The sequence below is a fragment of the Diorhabda carinulata genome, chromosome 12, assembly GCF_026250575.1.
Source record: "Diorhabda carinulata isolate Delta chromosome 12, icDioCari1.1, whole genome shotgun sequence".
Lineage (NCBI taxonomy): Eukaryota > Metazoa > Arthropoda > Insecta > Coleoptera > Chrysomelidae > Diorhabda > Diorhabda carinulata.
Window position 1 is genome coordinate 1,085,011 of NC_079471.1, and position 24,864 is coordinate 1,109,874.

The 24,864-nt window shown below is 32.9% G+C and overlaps 1 protein-coding gene across 1 annotated transcript in view; it reads right to left on the reverse strand.

The window, feature by feature from the left end:
• Window positions 1-1,162: 1,162 nt before the first annotated feature.
• Window positions 1,163-24,864, reverse strand: part of LOC130900274 (acetylcholine receptor subunit alpha-like) — a 31,117-nt gene continuing 7,415 nt past the window's right edge. Inside the window, exons 2-13 of the mRNA XM_057810782.1 lie at window positions 16,459-16,554; window positions 14,429-14,568; window positions 14,164-14,208; window positions 13,716-13,825; window positions 10,009-10,189; window positions 7,379-7,494; window positions 5,941-6,109; window positions 5,749-5,885; window positions 2,917-3,063; window positions 2,494-2,628; window positions 1,799-2,042; window positions 1,163-1,743 (exon numbers count right to left, since the gene is read on the reverse strand). Coding sequence (XP_057666765.1) covers window positions 1,546-1,743; window positions 1,799-2,042; window positions 2,494-2,628; window positions 2,917-3,063; window positions 5,749-5,885; window positions 5,941-6,109; window positions 7,379-7,494; window positions 10,009-10,189; window positions 13,716-13,825; window positions 14,164-14,208; window positions 14,429-14,568; window positions 16,459-16,513 — 1,677 coding nt within the window. The 5' untranslated portion in view covers window positions 16,514-16,554 and the 3' untranslated portion in view covers window positions 1,163-1,545. The remainder of the gene's footprint in view (window positions 1,744-1,798; window positions 2,043-2,493; window positions 2,629-2,916; window positions 3,064-5,748; window positions 5,886-5,940; window positions 6,110-7,378; window positions 7,495-10,008; window positions 10,190-13,715; window positions 13,826-14,163; window positions 14,209-14,428; window positions 14,569-16,458; window positions 16,555-24,864) is intronic.

The following is a 24,864-nucleotide window of genomic DNA, read 5'->3' on the forward strand; positions in this document are numbered from 1 at the left end:
GCTTTCTTTAACTATTTCACTTGTCTTGACATTTTCATTCTTGAAACCAACATTTTCTCTAATTCAAAGTATTTTTTCATATTATTTTTCTCGTTTTACGTCTTCTTTTTTATTACTTCAAATGTCTCAGTCCACTGATGTTTAATTTTGTGTTCTGTACTGACTATCATTGTTGTTTGGTGTATTTGTTTTGCTGTATAGTCTCTCTGAATGAGTCCCCGTTCTTCGCCTGTTGTTATTTCTCAGTTTATAACAAAAAGTGTTTGGTTTGTAATAGCAACTCTTTTAACGTTCATTTTATTTATACAACGAGCAATATTTATATTTTAATATTGACCTAAAATACTCTTAATGAACCGCAGCTTAATGTAGGTACGTATTAAACCTCATTTTTAATATCTACAGACTACAGAAATAGATATATGATTTTGATCCCGATTTACTTTTTTTCAACAATTTTCAACAACTTTTTTCTGCGTTCTGTAGCTCATTGATTATGTATCTTTTTCTTTTTAAAAACTTTAAAAACATTTTTACACATAACACTTTGTGTTAGTCCAGGAAATGAAGTGCATTTGTTCGAATATATTTTCATAAAAATTTGGATTTAAATGCTGTTTATACAATAATCGAAATAATATGAATATAGTGAATAATATTACCCATAAAGTGGTTTTATTTAGCTTTCAATACGTGGTTTGTTCTATATGTAATTTTATTCCATTTCCTGGACTATTAGTCCTTATTACAATTTCTATGATATAAAAAAAGCGTATTTTGAATAAATACAAATAAAATAAAAAACAAATTAACTCAATTTATTTATATTTAACAGTATCTCATACAACATTAGTTTTATGTCAAATTTTATAGAGTACACTTATAGTACTCGAACTCTTCTTTTCCCAGTGCAAATATGACATTTCCTATATTAGTTTCCCATAAAAATAAAATAAAAAACAAAAAAACTCAAAATATCTGTATTTAACAGTGTCAAGATAACAGTTTAAGTAACAGAATCACCTTGAATCCCAATTTAATGTCAAACTAAAACTTCAAATACTGTAGAGCACACTTATAGTACTCGAACTTCTTCTTTTTCTAGTGCAAATATGACATTTCCTATATTAGTTTTCTATACAAATAAAATAAAAAACAAAAAAACTCAAAATATCTGTATTTAACAATGACAAAATAACAGTTTAAGTAACAGAATCACCTTGAATCGCAATTTTATGTCAAACTAAAACGTCAAATATTGCAGAATACACTTATAGTACTCGAACTTCTTCTTTTTCTAGTGCAAATATGACATTTCCTATATTAGTTTTCCCGTTAGCTACAACTCGACCTTACATAACCAATATTAAAGAAGAATATGGATTGTTCTGTCTATCATCTAGTTTTCTGAAATCTTTTTCTCTTTTTATTCGTATTGCGTCCTTGGTTAGATACAAAACCGCGTTTTCCATTCACTGGTAGTCGTTTCGAATAAACTAACGGATTAATATTCCGGGACGGGGTTAGCGGACATCAAATTTCTTTTTAAAGGGAAATCGCTAGATGGGGTTTGGCGGTCGTCGATGCTATTTCCGATAGACGTATATCGATAGGTCTACGGTCGTCGTATAAAGTAGGCGCCTGCAAAATAATCCCCGCCGTTCCAACTAACACCGCTAAAGTAAATATCCAAAGGAACAAACGGTCGAGTACCATAGCGACGTATTTCCAGTCTTCTTTCACCTAAATAATTAGCAAATTAATTTGAGGTTATGTAAATATTTTCGGTAGTATCTACTTTAGTGGAGTCCTCTTCTCTCCTTGTATGGTCTGCGATGAATCTAACGCCGTCTATCGCTTTATGTACTTCTGGACAGTGGTGCCACGGGTGACATTCTTTGAGCAGAACGTCGTTCAAATGTTCCTCTATATGTTCGATACCTTTGGAATCTATTAAATGATCGCCCAAATGGAAACCCATGCTCGGCGGCGGCGTCGTACCGTGAATACTGCAAGATCTCAAAACACCAGCTTCTAATTCCCTAAGAATTATAATAGACAATAAATGTCCCTTTCAACCTAATGTACATTTGAGAAAAATACACCCTGTATATGTATATATAAAACTATCATCTAGTTTTCCAAGAGCACCCTGTATATTATTAGGTATTTCTTATAATTGCCTGGAGTTTTCTAAATTTCCAAGAAACACCCTGTATATTATAAAGTATTTCGATGAAACTGTTATTTACAATTGCTTTGGAGGTAACTATTTTCCAAGAACACCCTGTATATTATGAAGTATTTCAATGAAACTATCATTTACAATTGCATTAAAATTTTTTTTCCCAGAACACCATGTACATTATAAGGTATTTCGAAGGAAGTATCATTTACGATTGCCTGGAGATTATTTATTTTACACACCCTATATATACTATCTAGATTTTGATAAATATGTTTTCATCGAGATATGAAAGGAAATCAACTCACCTTGGAGTAAGTTCGTCTATGGAACTGGCATTCGGAAAGAATCCTGATGGATCTTCGGTTAAATCGGAGGCGTCTTGATATAGTCCCGAATCTCTTAATTCTAAACCGTTACAGGTTCTAATCATTACGCGATGACTGCAATTGAAAATAAAGTTAATATTGATTAGGATAGTGAACAAATTGAATGTCATTTATTGTTGTGTTTCAAGTTACAAAAAGGTACCAACTATACTAGACTCGCCTTTATATTCAAATCTTTATTTAAGAATCTACTTTAATAGATATTTTTACTGATATGTAATTGTTAATAAAATAATTAATAGAAATATGTAAAATAAATTTTCTAACCTTACTTTGCGCAAATACTCTGAAGTTTGTTAAGACACATGTATGACATTTAACAATGTATAAGTGGTTGGTTACCTTCTACTATCTAGTGGATAATGGGGTCGACGCATGACGAGAAGCCGTGGAAGAATGTGGATGAAGACTCTTCGTACCCACGGCGCCATTACGTGGGTTTGGGGGGAACGGAAATGTACGTTTAATACAACTACCGTTACGCATATACTGTAACAAAAATAATCGTATATACATCTATTATCACTACGGTTCGGCTACCGTTCGTATTATACAGCTTACACAAAATAAAATTTAAATTTAAAGTTCCTTTATCTCATAAACTTGAATTTTTCGTTTGAAGCATGACAATTTTTCAACATTTAGACATCAAGATGTTTGCAACTATCCGCCTAACTAACTAAATTTCCGGGAAATTATTAATTGTAGACCAAGTCGGATCTGAGATCAAGTATTCCGTATTAGTTCAGCAATTAACCTTACACATTATTTATGAGACCATTCTAATAACTTAGTTCCCTCGCTAATATTCAAAGTTATGTTGTTAAATATCACATTCCCTCAAAAAAAAACGTTTTATGTTATACATATCAACTTATTTATAAGATATAAAAAGTATTTACCTTCAGCCGGTCCTGGTTAAAAAGTGAAGAAACTTTTAATAAACTTCCGGAATATCTCGACATTTTACCGATATCAGCACTAATGATATTTTAATGCCTTCACTTTTTTACGTTTTTTTTTTTATAGTAATACATAAACGTTAAAGGGTGATGTTAGATCACTCAGAAACCACGTAATCACAAACTATGTTATCCACTATACATTCTGTCTAGTATCGTTAATATTTTTCCATTTAAACCAAATTGAAGTTACGTGAAGTAAAATACAAGACTATAGAGACATAGTTTATACATTTATTTTTAATACTTCGCGGAATAATTGCTAATAAATATTTAAAAAGACTATAACGTTCTTTATCATTTTTCATTCGAGAAGTTAGTCAGTTTACGTCAACGAGATATATAAACCTCTCGTTATAATGGCCTTTACTGGTTTAGGCATTCAGCCATGTAAAAAAACGCACTTTGAATGAATAATCAAGTGCCGACGTTGAAGTATATCACATTAAAAAATTAAGTTTTTCTTCTTTCACAAACAACAATCTGTCAACATAAATATAATATTACCAAAATGTGAGATACAATATTATTTGAAAGCTGGTTGGAAATCCGTCTTGGTATTAGACAATTTCAAAGCAGAATTAGAAAAATGACAAATGGCAATAAAAACGTTATTATTAATTTTAACTGCTACGTTTTTTTCAAACAACGTAGTTATATATAAATGTAGTAGTCTTATTTTTTTGGTTCACTAGTTAAATAATAATTCAACAGAGCTACATTGCCAGCTTATCTATATGAGTGAAAATGTTACGGAATTTATCAATATTTAACTACAAGGTATAAAACTGAATTGTGAATTTATTTTGTTAGAAGCACAGTTACACTAAAAAAAGTAATTCTTCCAAGTTCAAGTAATTTATAGTTAGATTTATTTATAGACAACGATAAATTACAATTCAAAAAAATGAATATAACCTAAAAGAAATTTAGTTAGTTAGAATTGTCAAAATCAGTTGATGCTTATTTAAAGATGGCCGTCGTGAGGTAAACAAATGCTCTGGTCGTAAGTTTCTAAAATTATTATTCCCAGTTTAATTGCAAAATGGCTTTTTGTAAAGTTTCTATATGAAGAAATGCGAAATCAACTCTCAGAAATGTGGTTTTATGCGATTATGTAGTGGTAAATAGAGTCGAAAGAGTAAATTAAAAGCTACAAGTTTGACCTTGTAATTTATCGGAAAAAATCAAGGAAACCTAACACGAAAGTCGATTGTTTACCCCACGGTCGCCATTTTGAAGTAGATCATCTGTTTCCTTAGATTGCCTAATTTAATTGGCAAACGTCAAAACATGATTATTGTAAAATGTAATTTTAAATAGTTTTTATAATAATATTCCACTAATTAAACTTTTTCTCAGTGTATGTTATGCCGACTGACAAAGAACTGCAAATATACTCAGTTTCCGGTGTATTAATTTTAATGAAACAGGTCTAAAAACTGTCTACGAAATCCTCTTAACATCATAGAACAAAATTACCGGAAAAAATTAAGAAAATCTAACACAGGTACATAGGACAAAGTCGATTGTTTACCCCACGACCGCCATTTTGACGTAGATAATCAGTTTCCTTAGATTGTGTAATTTAATTGGAAATTATTCTTTTTCACCCTGTAATATGGCTGTTTGGGAAATCGGGTACAGCCACAAGCAAACATACTAACTTAACGGAAACTGTTTAATCGTAACTATTAAAGATTACACTTACTGACAAACTTTTTATATAAATCTACTTTTCTGTTATGTTTAATTGGCTATAGAAGCAGTGAATAATGTCAAAACGAGTCCCAAAGTGTAAATTTTCAATAGTTTATAACAATCTTCTACAAATATTAGAATTTGTGAGATTTTCATAAAGTTTCTCCACTTTTTACACTTTTTCTCAGTGTATTTTATAAATTACTCGCCCGAGTGGAAACGTAGCCGTAAAACCCGCATCAAATGACGTTTTAAATATTCCAAGAGTTGATAGAAGAAGTGTTTTCTCTTTTATAAAATTTGGAGGAGTAAAAATACTTCCAACTCTTACGGAAAGTCTTATAAATTATTAAGTACTATGGTCGAGAGCAAAACGGTTAGACTTATGAATGTTTTTAGTGTTTCACTACATTTGTTTCCACAATTTAGAAAAATAAAATTATATTTCCAAAATGATAAATATCAAGACAATTTTGCAAAGCAATAATTATTAATCGAAACTATCACTTACCTAAATGTATCAAGTATCATGGTAAATAAAACGAATTTACCAAGTAACGGCACTACAAGCGATGTGGGAGGAATAATTTCGGCTAGTAGTAGGAAGAAGACAGTCAACGATAAGAGTATGGATATTGATAAGCTAACCTGAAAAAAATTGTATAGCAGTAACGTGAAAGATTAGAAAAATAGATTTACTTACTTTTTCGCCGCTGTCGGATGGAAGATAGAAGACAAGAACGGTGAGAAAAGATATGCCCATACAGGGAATTATCAAATTAACGGTATAAAAGAGCGTTTTTCTTCTCATCGTTATGTTGAAAGTAATATCAAGGTAGGGTTCATCACAGCACGTATAAAACTTTTCATTTCTGAAACAAAATTTGTTATACCACGATATTGAAAATTTAATTGGATAATTCTTTCCAAATTACATGAAAAACACACTAAATAAATAACTTAAAACGACTATCTGTTGGTTATATACACCTTTACAAATTAGGCGGCAAAATTGCTTAACCTCTACTTCTTCTTTTTTTTGGAGAAAATGAACTGTAAACATTCAAGTGATGTTGCCAGATTTTCTAGAACATAGATAAAAGCGAACTACTAGCATACCGTATTCAGTCAAATTATATAACGAATTTTACTTTCAGATATTAATTAGACATAATAATTACAGTTAGTAAAAAATTTCATCATAACTATAGTTAATCTAGCCCAGAGATATGGAGGGGAAAATGCATGAGTTGCAGCTTTAAGTAGTACTAAAATAAATAATACCAATATTCAATATTTATAATTGACGAAATTGTGATTATGCGTCAGCTGGCAACGCTGTTGTGTTTGTTATTAGATCTGATTCGGTGTTGGAAATTATTTTCCGAGACGTGCTCGTGTTTTCAATCATAGATTTTAGTTAATAAATGTCAGTTAGTAAATTCTGCAGTTGTCATTTTCCGTTTTTTAGTTGGAACTATATCGTTCGCTAGAAAACGTATAAAAACAATAAAATATTGAAAATAAGTAGAAGATATATAATTTTAACAGCGTTACCTAGTTCAAAAGTAACTTGTAAAGCCTATAGACTACCGTATTTTCAAATTCGCCGCTAAAACTAAAATCAAAATAACATCCTATGACGTTAGAACGTTTGCGCATGTTGACGTTTATTCTCCCCTCCATATCAGCGGTAAAGCCAACTCGTGATAACAAGAGACAAGTAAACGTTCTTCTTTTTTGTGGTGATGGCCTAAATTCGTAGATTATCCACCCAGGTTAGATCAGAGAAAGTTGTTGTTAGCGAATAGAAAAAAAAAGAGGAGTGATAAAATATGGATTTAAGAAATTATAGGAAAGGATTTAAAGAAAAAGAAGCGGAAATACGAGGATAATACTAAAGACATAAACTTTTTTAATTTATTTTAGTCGACTTTCTAATGATATCAAACAGTTTTATTTACAATTTGTTCAAGAAAAGTTTTTGTTTCGAATGGTAGACATGTTTTACTGAACTAATATTTGGTTAGGTCTTGCAAATAAACCGAATACGCATATACTTTAACGTTGTTTAATAATTAAGGAACTTTCTGAGCATTATTCAATTCACTCAAAACTTAAATACAAACTTATTTAGTTACCTAACTGCAGGAACTTCTAAAATGTCCCATTCGACAGATGTGTAGAATTCAGTCAAATCGATCCCGATATCTACTACATTAGATCCCTTCATTTCATCCAGATGACGAAGATCCACCTGAATAAGAAATAAATAACAAGAAAATATGGAAATATTATATATGTATCACCATGTATATTAAAACACCCACACTTGACGTTAAATATTTACGACGTTGCCAGATTCATTATACGTAAAATTACAACCAGTCGTTTATATGTTGTGTACAAATATTTTTTAGTATTGAGAACTCTCAATATTTGATAAGTACCAATTTAAAGCAAATATTTTTTATGACTTCATATGACATATTAATAAATAATTTTATTATTAATATATAATTAATATTATATCATTAATAAATTTGGCAACGATGCCAGAAATCCTGTCATTTCTTTGTTATCAATTAAATTCATTTATCTATGATTGAATAGATAGAAATGTTTAAACAAATTATTATTATTATAATGAAATAAAAAACATAGACAAAATGTCAAATAATTAAATCAGAATAAAGACATGCACATTGGTTGTGTTGCGATATTGTCATATCGATTATAATTTATCCTGAATGACCTATTTTCAAGGAAATCTTTCTAATTGTATGTATTAGAGTAATAAATCATTTATAAATACTCATATTTTTAGAGCTAATCTCACAAAATGAAACATTACGAGACAGAGTGGCTAAACTGTACGTTGTTTATGCCTACTATACGGTGTCTGTCACAGACACTTTATGCAAATTCCGATGAAGGGTAGTTTTCGTTTCTAATTACTTATTTGCTGTTTACAGCTAAGCTAACCAAATCCCGTACCAGTCGCGTAAGTTAATCAAAGAGTACATTAAATTGGGGTTGAAAATAAACGTTGCGAAAATAAAGTACGTATGTTTCTGGTAAAAGCAAAAAGACCTTATTCTAAAAATATGCTAACAAATGTAACGACCTTTCATTAAAAAAATAACGTAGATAGCAAAATTAAACCTTAATTTCACATAATAACTTTTTGATATAACATCAAATAAATTAAATTAAGAAAAACTTACTGTTTTAATTCAAAATTGTTTCTAATTATAACACTTCAAGTTCTTTATAAACTAAAATCGTTGTTGTATTTTATCGCTCTTAATTTTAGCCGAATCACTCAATAACGTAATTTTTATATAAACACACTACATATATCACTTTTTATAAGCTCAACTTGCTTCTAAAACCTCAACATTGCTACTAAACATTTTACCGCCTTTACACCTACTTTTCCCTCCAACAAATAGAACTTCTAACTATTGATGGATTGGCCCTTTAATATACTGTCAACTAGCTACATTTAACCAATGATTTTATTTATTTGTGTCTGAAGTATATTTTTATTTTAATTGAAAAAATATTTTCTCATAATCTTTTTTTACTTTCACTCTTTTTCTGTCGTATTTAGCTTTGTTGAAGTACAAACAGCCATTGTGTCTCATCGCTTTGTGTGAGTAATAGACAAATAGAAATATCCAAGACGAGCACTCTATTGAATAACCTTTTCTTTGACCTGTCATTGGTGAACATAAGAATAACCATTTTAGAATATTCTAACGTTGTTTGTTCACGTCTAAAAGATGATACCTCTTAAGTGATTTATAGTGAATTGAGGCAAGATGGAAACAAAAATGATTTATATTTTCTAGTTATAGTGTTTCTATAGTTAAAAAGGGCGAAACAAAAGTGTGTTTACCAGTAAAACAAATGCTAATAGAGTAGTGATAAACGAACCGCGTTTTTTTGTGTAGCGCGCCAAAGTAACATCGATGCAAATATACATTTCATATGCTATCTACAAGACAGCCTATTAAAAAATCGTGTTAAAATTTAAAAACGTACAATTTTATCGATTCAAACTTGTTTTGTTGAAAAATATTTACAAGTATACTTCATTTTAAGCCAATGAAATAAATGAAAAGGATAGCGAATCGCGTTATTTCCTATTTGGAAAGCAACACGTCAACTTAAAAACGCTTTAGCCGTTTTAGGATCCAAATAAAATTCACGAACAATAACTTTATGAGATTTGAGTGTTCGGAAAAACGTCTCGTTTTATAAAAATACGGTCAAAAAGAATTTTTGTTTTTGTACGTTTTTAAATACGAGGTGCGGTTACAAATTACGACGAACTATTTTTATTTAAATGTGGACTTATCTATGTGAGTGATTGTATTGAAACAGTTTAATTTTAGTACATTTTTCATGCTCGTATGTTTGTGAGAAATAATAAATTGATTTTAATGTTTAAAATGTGCAATTTGGAAACATAAAGTGTAATCGTGAATAGTTTATAGTGAGGTGTGCAAGAAGTTGCAGAAGATAAACAATTAAAAGGTAAATATCTAAAAAAATACATAGAAAATCGCGATGTTGCCATATTTTTTTACACTGACAAACTTATTGCCAATTTCTTTTGAAATTTTTCTGTTTAGCAATTTTTTTGTGTTGGTTATAATTATAAAAATAGAAACATATATACGAGTAGATATATTTAGATGCACAAATTTCATATTACACTGAAAGGAATGTATTATATAACAGTTCAATAAATTTCACTTACCTGGAAACCGTCGTAAGTCCACGATCCGAATTTCATAACGCAAGTTTGTTCATCGAACGGAAAATACTCGACATCTATTTCGCAGGAAGACTTGTAAATGGCCGGCGGTTTCCAATCGACTCGTCCCGTATAATTCAGTGTTGCTTTCGTAGCCAGCGTCACCTCAAAGTTGCCATCGGCACTAGAACAAGAAAAATATAAATTTCCATTTACCATTGCACAAGCTGTTTTTATAAGTAGGAAATTGCCTTGAGGAAAACGTGTTTTCAAAGCGGTAGTTTGGAAAAATATTTATTTATGCGTCTGTTTTAAACTGACAACCAAATTACTAAAAAACTAAACTTCGATTAATAATGGAGGGTAATATACGGGTGACGGTCGATAGTTCTGAGAGTACAGCTTTACGTCATTTCGTTTACTCACTAACTCATAATAAGTTTCATGAGAAATATTGAGTCTATTAGAGGTTAGGTACGAGGTTGGTGAAAACACAAAAAATTTATATAACTCTTATATAACTATAACGTATAACCAACATATTTTTTGAATACACCTCGTAATTAATTGAACCATTAGTTATTACCGTTGTGTCTTTTCACGAGTTATTTTAGCCGTAATTAAATTTTACTTTAAAGTTCCTTTGTTATTACGTTGTATCCTTTGTTTTTCTCGATGATTCGAAATCTTGGGGTCCCTTTGGATTCGAATTTGTATTCCGTAGAGTGAGCCCTTTAACGATGATTCAATATTGTTTTGGAAACGTCAATATCGCGTACTTTATATATAAAAGAAGTTGATTTATGATCTGGTTGTAAAATTGTATTTCGATGGTTTATTACTTCAAATAATCCTACTTGTATTTAGTATTATAAAAAAGAAGAACTAATGATTAATACATTCATATAAACGGTATAATGAAATTAATATAATTATTGTAAGAAATTAATGATAATAATCAAAAGAATAAACAAAAATGTTCATTTTGGAATTTCACAAAAAAAATATCGTTCTTTATACATAAAAGAAGTTGATTTATGATCTGGTTTTAAAAATGTATTTCGATGGTTATTTACTACGGTTAATTCTACTTGTATTTAGTATTATAAAAAAGAAGAAGAACTAATGATTAATACATTCATATAAACAGTATCATGATATTAATATTATTATTATAAGAAATTAATAATAAATAACAGAAGGGGTTTGTATTATTATTACTTAGATTGAAATTATTTTACAGTGTATCTCTACTATAGTTTAGAACTTTTCATTCTTCTTAATATCAAGAAATGTAATACTTCTGAAAACTTGTTTAAGACATAGAATCGAGTTAATCAATTTCCCTTCAGACCATAATTTACCGTACTGAATAAATTGAATTCTGAATGAAAGACATTCCATTTGTATCTGTTTAAATTAAGTAACTTATTTACACTGAAAAAACAGTTTGGAAATATTTGTTATTATATTGATTGATTAAATATTGTTTCACAACTTCCGCTGTGGTTTATGATTTAAACCAACAACAAAACATACGTAACAGTTTGTTTGAATCGACATTGATAATGATGTAAGAACTAATTTGACTTTTTATTCAATTTTATATTGTAAATATGAATATAGAATATTTAAAGTAAGACGGGATGATTTTAATGTTTATTTTACTACTTATTTGTGGTGAATAGTGTTTATCATTTTGTAGAATTTGTAAATCTCTGTAGAACTTTCAAAATTTGATTGAAATCTGAAGGTCGAGGCTATAAACTTCGTTTGATTGAAAGTAAAATCATTCTAATTGGAGATTTTTAAATATTTTACACTTTAGGAACCTTCAAATGGGGTTGAAAGTGCTGTTTAGGCATATATAGAAGTATAAAAATAAAACAAATGACACAATTCCGGAGTTATTCTGAAGGAAGTGAAAAATTCCTGGATCAAGTTAATTGCTAGCACGGAAGTGGAAGAGGTAAAGGAAGCTCGGACGCGTCAACAACGGCGTCGTTTCAGAAAGAGGACAAGACATACCGCGCATTTCGATTAGGTGAAGTGAATTAATGATCTTTTTCTTCGTGTATTTCGCGCGAATTGGAACTGATAGTGTGAACGAGGGCGAGAAGGGTGAGAATCGAAAGGGATGACTTGTAATAAGGGGTCTGTTTGTCCGCGTTTCGTGGAAATGTTGAGCATCGAAAAAGGAAAACCGTTCGGGCGAGAAATTCGTTGTTGATGGACTCAATTGAATGTTTGATGACTTTTGATTCTAATTTTTTTGTTACTTACTGTGTGAGTTTATAGATAAATACGAAGACGGTTCCATAAGTACCTGGCCCGACAAGTAAAACACAACTGGGCATCACAGATGATCCAAGGTGTCTTCTGGTGAATGGAAACTGCAGATCACTTTATCTGTGAATGTCCTAGACGTGATTTAAACACCTGGACAAACCCCACAACCTGCCAAAGCGCCTGATCGGTTTCTCAAAAGACATCGGACTTTGGTAACGTCTACTAGGATCTATCTGAAGGCCTGTGTGGTCAAAGACTTCACGGCTCCTCACAACTATGAACTATCTTTGATTGCCGAGTCAATTTTTTTAAGTGTGAGAACAAAAAATAATCCGAAGGGACTAAATCTGGGCTATTTGCTATTAATAAATGTGTAAAATAATACCCGAGAGATTAACATTTGAAATGAAAAAAGAAAAGAAACGTTTGAAAATGAATTTGGCACGCTAGCCACGTGGTAAAAGTGATATTTTATCTTTTTACATCGAAGAATTTTCCGAAGTTTGCAACCCAGTTTCAAATTACACTTTCTGGAAGAAGTTCGATACATTATTCAAATCTGTAGGTTGCTCTAGATTTATATATGTCTACCTCGAAGAAGTTTCTGTTTGAAAAAAGAAAAAAGTCAAATAATTTCACATTAAAACGAATATGAAGACTACACTAAGATAAAAAATTTCTTGGAAAAGAGCAAGGTCGAAAACAAAAATGTACATTTACCATTTATCGAACTAAAGGAGGCTTATGATACAGTGCAAAAACAATTTTTTTTAATCGCAGTCCTCCCCTCTCATGTAAGTTAAATTTTAAGGTTAGGAAACAGGAGAAAGTCACTAGGGGTAAAATCTGGTACTGAATGGTCAATCGATTGATTGTGTCTAGGTCTTCATCGTAGTAAATTCTACCTTTGAATTCACTGTTTTGACTGTTTTTGATAAAGTTGAATCAGTAAGTTTTGTAAAATTTTTATTCGACTACAATTTTTATCCTAAAACAGCAAGTCTGGCAAATTTTTTAATTGCTACATGACATGAATGCCAATAGCTTCTTAAATCCCTCTAAATTTAGTTGTTTTAGAGAGTTTTTCGTGTTTTCTTTCAGAAATATATAAAAAACTTCATAAAAAAACGATTGAGATTTATAAAAATCAAAATTCGGACGCACAAAATGGAAATTAGGAATTCAATTCATACATTGACGAACGCGCTTCAAAAATAGGCCGTTTTTCACGTTCATTCCACCAAAAATTTTAGTTAAAATTATAATTTATGAATTTCTTCAAATATTTTGGTAGTTTTTCACTTGAAATCGCTCTAATTTTGAGAACCACTGTTCGTTTTTGGAAAAAATAGATAAAACACGATTGGTTTATAACATTAAACACTTAAACGATATTTTTTTCAATTGTATGTTAAACTTACTTGTTGTAAAGGACAATGTCCGGTCTCCATATGTGATCAGATGGAACGTGGAGCATTTCAACGCCACCATAATCTTTTGGGTCCCATTTGAGTTTATAATCATACCATGCCTGTCGAAATTAGTTAATCCGAATATATTTACTATTCGAAAACGATAAATCGAACAAAAATCGAAAAAAAGAAGAAGATAACATGCATTAATCGCGGAAACATAACCTATTATTTATATTACGAAAAATTTTTAAGGCAAATTGTTAGGAAAATAAACAATAAACTTTTTTTCGCTGTATTCAATCTTGTCAAAAGCCTTTTCAATTTCAATTAATGCTACGATAGTTCGGAGTGTTTTATATCGCAAAAAAAAATTTACGTCACATGCAATATATGAAAATACGGCACAACGAACCGATTTATTACGTTTCCTAATTAAAACTATGAACTTAACTACCTGTTCGACCCACAAATTCGTTGTCATGATTTGATTCTTGAGATTCTGAAACAAAATGAGTAAATTTGTAAATAACGCGACGCTCTGACGGAAATTTACGTTTTTTAATACTCAAATTGAACACATCAGTGTTGCCGAACGTTTCTCAATACTCTAACCGCGTGACTTCCGCATCAGTGTTGCCAAATCTCGAAAATTAATAACCTAACCTCAAAAATTCTCCTAGTAATCGTGGTAGTTATAAATAAAATAAAAATTTACTTACAACATCGATGAGTTGGGATAATTTGAGTTTGATTTTGACCGTAAGGGCATCGGTGACATTGATGACCGGTCGTACCAATTTGTTGTAGTTCGAAAGTAGGTCATCGTAGAGTCTTTTGGCGTCTGGATTACCCGAACACCCTGTAACAATTCAAATACGAGGTTTTTACGAAAAGTTTTCGATACCACAACGAGTTTAAACGGACTTTTCGACTTTAAGAAATGCGATTATCACTCAAACTAAGTTTTTAATCACGAACGATCGTCAAGCTTCGAATTTTTACTATTAAAACGATTGCAAATAAAATAAAGGAAGTTTACGCCTTGTAGAATTAGAAACTTATGAGACACCCCCCGTATATCGCGTTTTAGAATTATTTTTTTTATATCTTCGATATTTCGAAACGTCAACTTTTACTATTAAAACAATTGCAAAGAAAGTAAAGGAAACTTATGAGATACCCCCCGTATATTGCGATTTAGAAGAATTTTTTTTATATCTTCGATATTTCGAAACGTCAACTTTTACTATTAAAACGATTGCAAAGAATGTAAAGGAAACTTATGAGACACCCCCCGTATATTGCGATCGAGATTTATTATTTTTTTTATATCATCGATGTTTCGAAACGTCAACTTCCCAATGGAAACTTCTGAAGGATATGAATGTCACTGTCAATCGTATTCTGATTGTTTTTATTTTTTTCTTCACACTAAGGACCATCGATCTCTATTAGAATTGACTGGTTCGCTCCAGCTATGTGAAGGAATCTTGTTACACTTTAATATCGCGCAGAAATAAAAGAAGAATTCGGGAAAGAAGATTATATAACATACTTTGTTGGTAAATTATAATAAATATTTATTTGAACTAATGTTTCGAGTTAATGTCAATGTCAGATTCGACGTATTCGCATCGACGTTGCCATATGTCAAAACTTGTCGTATTTCCTATTTCGATTCGTATTGGAAACATTTTTAAACAGATTTCATTGATTTTACTCGAATTAAATTACATCGTGAATTTTCGATTCAAATTTTCGTTATTATCTCTGAACGTGGAACGACCATAAAATGATCCCAACTATGAGAGTACAATTATGACTAATTGCGAAAGCATTACGTTTCAGGGCGTAATCGAGGTTAGGGACCAACTTTGGGGGGCATTAATTATTCAGAAGTCCGTTTTGATGTTGTCAAAATGGTTTTTAGAGTCTCGTACTGAACGCGATACATTAAAAACTAAAGAATAATTCATATTTTTTTAATAAAATGCAGTTTCGACGTTACTGCGTCTTATCGGGGCGGTATAACAACCCAACAAAGGAAAGCGTGATGAAACTACCGCCATCTCTAGGTCAGGACAGGTACTTACGTCGAGATAGAGATCGACTAGATTGAAGTATCGTTTCGTAAGTAACTTTTCGTAATTTGCAAGGAAATTCGTGGAAAATAAGTTGTGCAAACGTCGGGTTTTTAATTGAAAAGTAACTGTCGGAAGTTTCGGAGTTGTTTACTTCACTTAACCAACTCTCAACTAATTTATATCTTTGCGTCTGGTCGGTATTGGATTTCGGACGAAAAAACTTCCGACTGAAATCACAGAGAAAGGAAAATAACCGACAAATGAAAAATTACACGGTTTAATCTTCGAATTTACGTCTATAACTGTTTATTATGCCCTTATTGAGTCGCGTCACTTATATATACCCTTCCACGTACAGAATTAGTGGAGGGCTCGATACTTTACAATACGAAAAATGCGCACAATCATTCGCCCGTCGGAATCTTTTGTTTTAACCGCGCGTTTCAATCAAACATCGTTTTTAAAGAATCTCAATTGACGTTAATAACTTTACGCAACGAAATTTTCTCGAGGAATTCATTTTTCCATTTAAATCGTCTATTTTCCAAGCGAATACTCATCAAACAATCTGTCAGCGACAATGTATCACGTGCACGACAACGTTTGGACACGACAAGTTTATTCGAAATGGAAATACAGTGTTGCCGAATGCCGCACGAACTCACCTAAAGCTAACACGTGCACTATCCACATGATCCGGACCAGATTTTTCGTCATCATATCGGAGCGTCATGTCCTCATGACGAATATTCCTCAGATGCCTGAAACAATACAACAATCATTACATCGAGTTGAATACTACGATTTTTCTACGTCTACAATAATAAATTTTGACTGGCCGAACGCCGACTGACACAGTGTACAGCGGACGAAATATCCCGTTGTTAGATCAAAAATTTAATAAACCAGGAAGGAAAAGGGTGGAATGATTCGAATTCTTGTATAGTAAATTTGTTTTTTAATAAAATTTTACTTCAAGTCCGTCGAAAGAATTCTAAACGCGCTTATTTCGAAGTAATAAATCGAAATTCCCAACAAACGTACTTTTTGGTGTTTGATTACCACGATCCCACAATAATAAACAAAGTTGCCATCTTGCGCTTAATTTTTCAGTTCGACTCATGAATTTTTCTTCTTTTTTCACAAATTTTACCTAACCTGTTGCCTCACGTTGCTAGTAGTTCTTCTTTTTTAACATTTTATATTTTTTTCACGTCTCATTTTTGGTTATCCTTCAACTAGAACTAATTTTTTATCCGAGAATCGGTTTATTTATTATTATATCCAATTTAAACTAACTGAAATGCTTTATTTTAATATGTGAACGTACAACCGGTTAAATACGTTTCGTTTGGTTTAATTTAAACGGTGTAAACTCCCCTTTAGAAACGTCACGTCAAAATAGAAGCGGAATCAAGTAAAGACATACCCCCACTATACATTTACGACGTACGTCAATGACGCTAATAAAGACATGTCTGGTTAATGCAAAGAAAGTAAAGGAAACTTTAAGACACCCCCCGTATATTGCGATCGAGAATTATTTTTTTTATATCTTCGATGTTTCGAAACGTCAACTTCCCAATGGAAACCTCTGAAGGATATGAATGTCACTGTCAATCGTATTCTGATTGTTTTTATTTTTTTCTTTACACTAAGGACCATCGATCTCTATTAGAATTGACTGGTTCGCTCCAGGTAGTGAAGGAATTTTGTTACACTTTAATATCGCGCAGAAATAAAAGAAGAATTCGGGAAAGAAGATTATATAACATACTTTGTTGTTAAATTATAATAAATATTTATTTGAACTAACGGTGTAAACTCCCCTTTAGAAACGTCACGTCAAAATAGAAGCGGAATCAAGTAAAGACATACCCCCACTATACATTTACGACGTACGTCAATGACGCTAATAAAGACATGTCTGGTTAATGCAAAGAAAGTAAAGGAAACTTTAAGACACCCCCCGTATATTGCGATCGAGAATTATTTTTTTTATATCTTCGATGTTTCGAAACGTCAACTTCCCAATGGAAACCTCTGAAGGATATGAATGTCACTGTCAATCGTATTCTGATTGTTTTTATTTTTTTCTTTACACTAAGGACCATCGATCTCTATTAGAATTGACTGGTTCGCTCCAGGTAGTGAAGGAATTTTGTTACACTTTAATATCGCGCAGAAATAAAAGAAGAATTCGGGAAAGAAGATTATATAACATACTTTGTTGTTAAATTATAATAAATATTTATTTGAACTAACGGTGTAAACTCCCCTTTAGAAATGTCACGTCAAAATAGAAGCGGAATCAAGTAAAGACATACCCCCACTATACATTTACGACGTACGTCAATGACGCTAATAAAAACAAGTCTGGTTAATTCTAGCGATGTTGCCAAATAACAACGTTCGAAAATCCGTATAAAATGATAATAATAAGTTGGGTTCGTATTTATTAATTTAGTTTATAGGTTTTTCCGATATATAAATGGACTTTATATGTTTTTCTCGATCATTCTGAAGTGTTATACTATAAAAAAACGTTTCAAACGACCGACTGGAATTTTTACAGGTCTGTAATCGCAAAAACTTTCATAAGAAGGTAAAACCAAGTCGAATAATGATATTTACCGGGAATAATAAAACTTTTCGTTTTTTTTTCCAACTTGTTTTAATTATAACTTTGAAATTTCCTTCAGAACGGGTTTTTTTTTATATATAAAATTTGCCTCGGGGAAAACGGCGTACTTTGATTGATGAAAGTTAAGATACAGGGTGATTCGACAATATTATCGGACCGATTGAATACGGAAATCGTATTTTCCAGATCTGACCCTTTTAGACCCTCAAAAAAATGTTTTAAGGAATGGAATATCGATCGAAAGAGGTTGTACAACCGTTTCGGTGGAAGTACAAACAGAATTTCAGGTCCGAACTGTATTAAAATCATCATTTAGCTTCGTTATTGACGCCTGTCGTGCCAACGTACCTTAAAGGGATCGGTACTTTCGATATTTTGACTGTTTTTTATCAAATTTGAATCTAATTATAACGACGAGGGAATATTTGCATCCATTTTGAGTTTTTTTAGTTTGGAAAAGATTTGAGGGCTTTGAGAATCTCGAAATTCAAACCAAAATTGTAGGAAGGGAGCGATTTTGAGAAAAAAAATGATAAAAACTTGCAAGGTCGTCTGCTAAAGGTTGTCAGATTGAAAATTTACCACCCTCTATGTATCGCCCTACGCTATGTCATTTAAATTTAATTACTAGTGTCTTTTTAGTCTAGTTAGGACAAAAATGATCGAATTCAGTGGAATTTTTCTCTTCTTTATTCGTCCTTTTGGTCGTAGACAGATTTTTAGGAATCATAATCATCCTAATCACCCAGAATTACACGGTGGGGCTTTTACCCGGCTCGAAGGACCAAACTAAATACGATAAATTGCTTTACGAGTAAAATATATAAAGTAAAAACTAAATACCTTCATTTTATGAATATATAAGACGTAATATTGTAAAAAAAAACTGCAATACTCGTTAAAATTAGTTATTACAGGCTACAGTGCCTTTCTAGTCTAATTATTGAAGAAATTATCGAATTTAGTGGGATTTTTCTCTTCTTTATTCGTCCTTTTTGTCGTAGAGAGATTTTTTGAAATTATATTCATCCTAATAACCCAGAATTACACTGTGGGGCTTTTACCCGGCTCGAAGGACCAGACTAAATACGATAAATTGCTTTACGAGTAAAGTATGTGACGTAAAAATTAAATACCATCATTTTATGAATATATAAGACGTAATCTTGTAAAAAAAACGTTCGATACTTGTTCAAATTAGTTATTGCTGGCTACAGATAAACTTAACGAGCTGAAAAATGAACCGATCTTCCATTACCTGCCCTTTGTTGATATTTCTGTACATTTTCCTTTGTGATACGTCCAATTAATGTAGGAACTCTTAATAAGAAAACGAACTTTTTCATTTTTTCTCATTAATAGCAATAAATTGACCGGGCGACCTCCACTGTCGCTCCACTCGGTTTTTAGAGCGCGAATCGAACGTCGAAATTGACAATAACCCTTTTTATGTTGATAAAAAAGCTCAACGCAATAATTTCATTATATATAAACATAGGAAGTCGAAATAAGTTACGAAAAAGTTCGAAAAATGGTTCCCTACGCCGGCCCTGGCCAACTACTATGAAATTTTAATAATTCGGCGAATTCGCGCGGCGCCTTTTACATTTTTTACAAATGGCGCGGAACCCGTTCGATGTATAATTCCTTTGTAGCAGGCGGTTTATTTATAGTACTTCTTAGGAACGGCTCATCGGTTTTTGCGTCGCTAAAATGATTTATGGCTTGAAAACTTCGCTCAAATTATATTTAATATATTTTCGCGTCGATCTTTATTGAATTTTTAACCCTTATAGCGATTAATTTCGACGTAAAGGGCGTATCTGAAAGCCTACGGCCCTTTGAACGTCCGCAATGTAACTATGAACTTTGATACGATATAAAAATTAATTTTTGGAACCTTCCGTTCGAAATTTTTCACCCACCCTAGGGGGAAATTAGTTTCCGAGTTCCGTGTCCACAAAAACTCAAAAATTAAGTCGTCCATCCCCCAAAACATCCCCGAATCATCCCGGAGCCTTTACCTACCCACAAACACCTCGATTTCAACTATTTTCGTTATCTAATAATAAATACAACAAGAAATTAGACAGTTTCTTTACTTTATAAAACGTCTTGTTAGTTTATTAAGTGGTAGTGTTTAAATAGCTTCCTATTCGCCAGATTTAGCCCCCCCGGATTATTTTTGTTCCTAAATTTGAAAAAAAAAATGGTTCGGTGATCGAAAATTTTCCAAAAAAAAAGACATTTTTGTGTTTCGTTGGTCTATCCGGGTACTTATTGGATTATTTTCGTATAATACCTCTTCCGATCGAATCTTATTAATTCCTTAACACTATCACCGTGTCCCTTTGACCATTATCTGTTCCGACCATCGATGATTTTAACGTTTTCCAAACCAGAACGACACCGCAAAGGAAATTAATCGTAACCCGAAGATATGTATCGAACTTTGGACGGAAATCGAGAATTCGAAAACTAATTTTCTGATTTCGGATCTACCCCGTACGGTTAATTAACGAAATTAGTTAAAACGTCGTTTCGACGAGAACTGTAAAGCAATTTTACGGTATAATTGTATGTTGCGTCGATTTAAACATTTTTTCGCTACTCCACGATCTTTTGTACGATTTCCACTTTATGGTGATTCATTAATCTTTATTGTAAGTGACGAGATGTTTGTCCAATGTAAAAAATGTGATTTTAACGACCAGAAACTTCGTTATATGGTATTAAACTCGTCGTAAGTTGTTTTTAGCTTAATATTTACCGAAATAACTGTATAACTGATTGAATATTCTAATTTTAATGGAAATTATGAAGGAAAAACAAGTTTTCCCGTCGCCACTAATTTATACAAAATTATGAGGCGTTAAAACAATCGACGATTTATGTAAACATGCCTCGAATTGACGGACGCTTTCGCGAATAATTCATGTCGATGAAAATAGCAAATGACACGGAAACGACGGGAAAAATTTCCAAAAATGTGTTTGGGATTGGGGTTGGGAAAACCCCCCATTCAAGATCGCATAAAATGATGTATCGAGACGCGATGTTTCAAAGTTAAATAATGAAACCGCTGGGTTGTTAAATTCCCCGATGGCGTCGTTCAAATTCGTCAGACAAATTGGTTAATTAATATCCGAAACACAGATGTCTCTAATAGTCGCTCAGATTCCCATGGAAAATAATTTATCGCGAATCAGCGACGTTGCCAATTCCCAAAATGAGACTGGGTTCTAACTAACAAACACTATTGACAACGGAAAAAGCCTTGACGTGGAAACATCGATTTGCCATGCTTGCGTCCTGGTCATGGCGATCTTTCCAGAAACTTGAGGCTTGATGGTGGATCAAATTAGACTAGAATCGGACGATCCGCACCGGCGAAATCAAGTGCGAAACATCGATTACCAAAAACTAATCAAAAAATCGGGTTTTTTCAACATTTAAACCAACTGCAAGACAGAGAAGCCTCAAATGGATGCTTATTGATAGAACTGTCTTTCCAGAAACTTGAGGCTTGATGGTGGATCAAATTAGACTAGATTCAGACGATCCGCACCGGCAAAATCAAGTGCGAAACATCGATTACCGAAAACTAATCAAAAAATACGGTTTTTTCAACATTTAAACCAACTGCAAGACAGAGAAGCCTCAAATGGATGCTTATTGATAGAACTGTCTTTCCAGAAACTTGAGGCTTGATGGTGGATCAAATTAGACTAGAATCGGACGGTCCGCACCGGCGAAATCAAGTGCGAAACATCGATTACCAAAAACTAATCAAAAAATCGGGTTTTTTCAACATTTAAACCAACTGCAAGACAGAGAAGCCTCAAATGGATGCTTATTGATAGAACTGTCTTTCCAGAAACTTGAGGCTTGATGGTGGATCAAATTAGACTAGATTCAGACGATCCGCACCGGCAAAATCAAGTGCGAAACATCGATTACCGAAAACTAATCAAAAAATACGGTTTTTTCAACATTTAAACCAACTGCAAGACAGAGAAGCCTCAAATGGATGCTTATTGATAGAACTGTCTTTCCAGAAACTTGAGGCTTGATGGTGGATCAAATTAGACTAGAATCGGACGATCCGCACCGGCGAAATCAAGTGCGAAACATCGATTACCAAAAACTAATCAAAAAATCGGGTTTTTTCAACATTTAAACCAACTGCAAGACAGAGAAGCCTCAAATGGATGCTTATTGATAGAACTGTCTTTCCAGAAACTTGAGGCTTGATGGTGGATCAAATTAGACTAGAATCGGACGATCCGCACCGGCGAAATCAAGTGCGAAACATCGATTACCAAAAACTAATCAAAAAATCGGGTTTTTTCAACATTTAAACCAACTGCAAGACAGAGAAGCCTCAAATGGATGCTTATTGATAGAACTGTCTTTCCAGAAACTTGAGGCTTGATGGTGGATCAAATTAGACTAGAATCGGACGATCCGCACCGGCGAAATCAAGTGCGAAACATCGATTACCAAAAACTAATCAAAAAATCGGGTTTTTTCAACATTTAAACCAACTGCAAGACAGAGAAGCCTCAAATGGATGCTTATTGATAGAACTGTCTTTCCAGAAACTTGAGGCTTGATGGTGGATCAAATTAGACTAGAATCGGACGATCCGCACCGGCGAAATCAAGTGCGAAACATCGATTACCAAAAACTAATCAAAAAATCGGGTTTTTTCAACATTTAAACCAACTGCAAGACAGAGAAGCCTCAAATGGATGCTTATTGATAGAACTGTCTTTCCAGAAACTTGAGGCTTGATGGTGGATCAAATTAGACTAGATTCAGACGATCCGCACCGGCAAAATCAAGTGCGAAACATCGATTACCAAAAACTAATCAAAAAATCGGGTTTTTTCAACATTTAAACCAACTGCAAGACAGAGAAGCCTCAAATGGATGCTTATTGATAGAACTGTCTTTCCAGAAACTTGAGGCTTGATGGTGGATCAAATTAGACTAGAATCGGACGATCCGCACCGGCGAAATCAAGTGCGAAACATCGATTACCAAAAACTAATCAAAAAATCGGGTTTTTTCAACATTTAAACCAACTGCAAGACAGAGAAGCCTCAAATGGATGCTTATTGATAGAACTGTCTTTCCAGAAACTTGAGGCTTGATGGTGGATCAAATTAGACTAGAATCGGACGATCCGCACCGGCGAAATCAAGTGCGAAACATCGATTACCAAAAACTAATCAAAAAATCGGGTTTTTTCAACATTTAAACCAACTGCAAGACAGAGAAGCCTCAAATGGATGCTTATTGATAGAACTGTCTTTCCAGAAACTTGAGGCTTGATGGTGGATCAAATTAGACTAGATTCAGACGATCCGCACCGGCAAAATCAAGTGCGAAACATCGATTACCAAAAACTAATCAAAAAATCGGGTTTTTTCAACATTTAAACCAACTGCAAGACAGAGAAGCCTCAAATGGATGCTTATTGATAGAACTGTCTTTCCAGAAACTTGAGGCTTGATGGTGGATCAAATTAGACTAGAATCGGACGATCCGCACCGGCGAAATCAAGTGCGAAACATCGATTACCAAAAACTAATCAAAAAATCGGGTTTTTTCAACATTTAAACCAACTGCAAGACAGAGAAGCCTCAAATGGATGCTTATTGATAGAACTGTCTTTCCAGAAACTTGAGGCTTGATGGTGGATCAAATTAGACTAGAATCGGACGATCCGCACCGGCGAAATCAAGTGCGAAACATCGATTACCAAAAACTAATCAAAAAATCGGGTTTTTTCAACATTTAAACCAACTGCAAGACAGAGAAGCCTCAAATGGATGCTTATTGATAGAACTGTCTTTCCAGAAACTTGAGGCTTGATGGTGGATCAAATTAGACTAGAATCGGACGATCCGCACCGGCGAAATCAAGTGCGAAACATCGATTACCAAAAACTAATCAAAAAATCGGGTTTTTTCAACATTTAAACCAACTGCAAGACAGAGAAGCCTCAAATGGATGCTTATTGATAGAACTGTCTTTCCAGAAACTTGAGGCTTGATGGTGGATCAAATTAGACTAGAATCGGACGATCCGCACCGGCGAAATCAAGTGCGAAACATCGATTACCAAAAACTAATCAAAAAATCGGGTTTTTTCAACATTTAAACCAACTGCAAGACAGAGAAGCCTCAAATGGATGCTTATTGATAGAACTGTCTTTCCAGAAACTTGAGGCTTGATGGTGGATCAAATTAGACTAGATTCAGACGATCCGCACCGGCAAAATCAAGTGCGAAACATCGATTACCAAAAACTAATCAAAAAATCGGGTTTTTTCAACATTTAAACCAACTGCAAGACAGAGAAGCCTCAAATGGATGCTTATTGATAGAACTGTCTTTCCAGAAACTTGAGGCTTGAT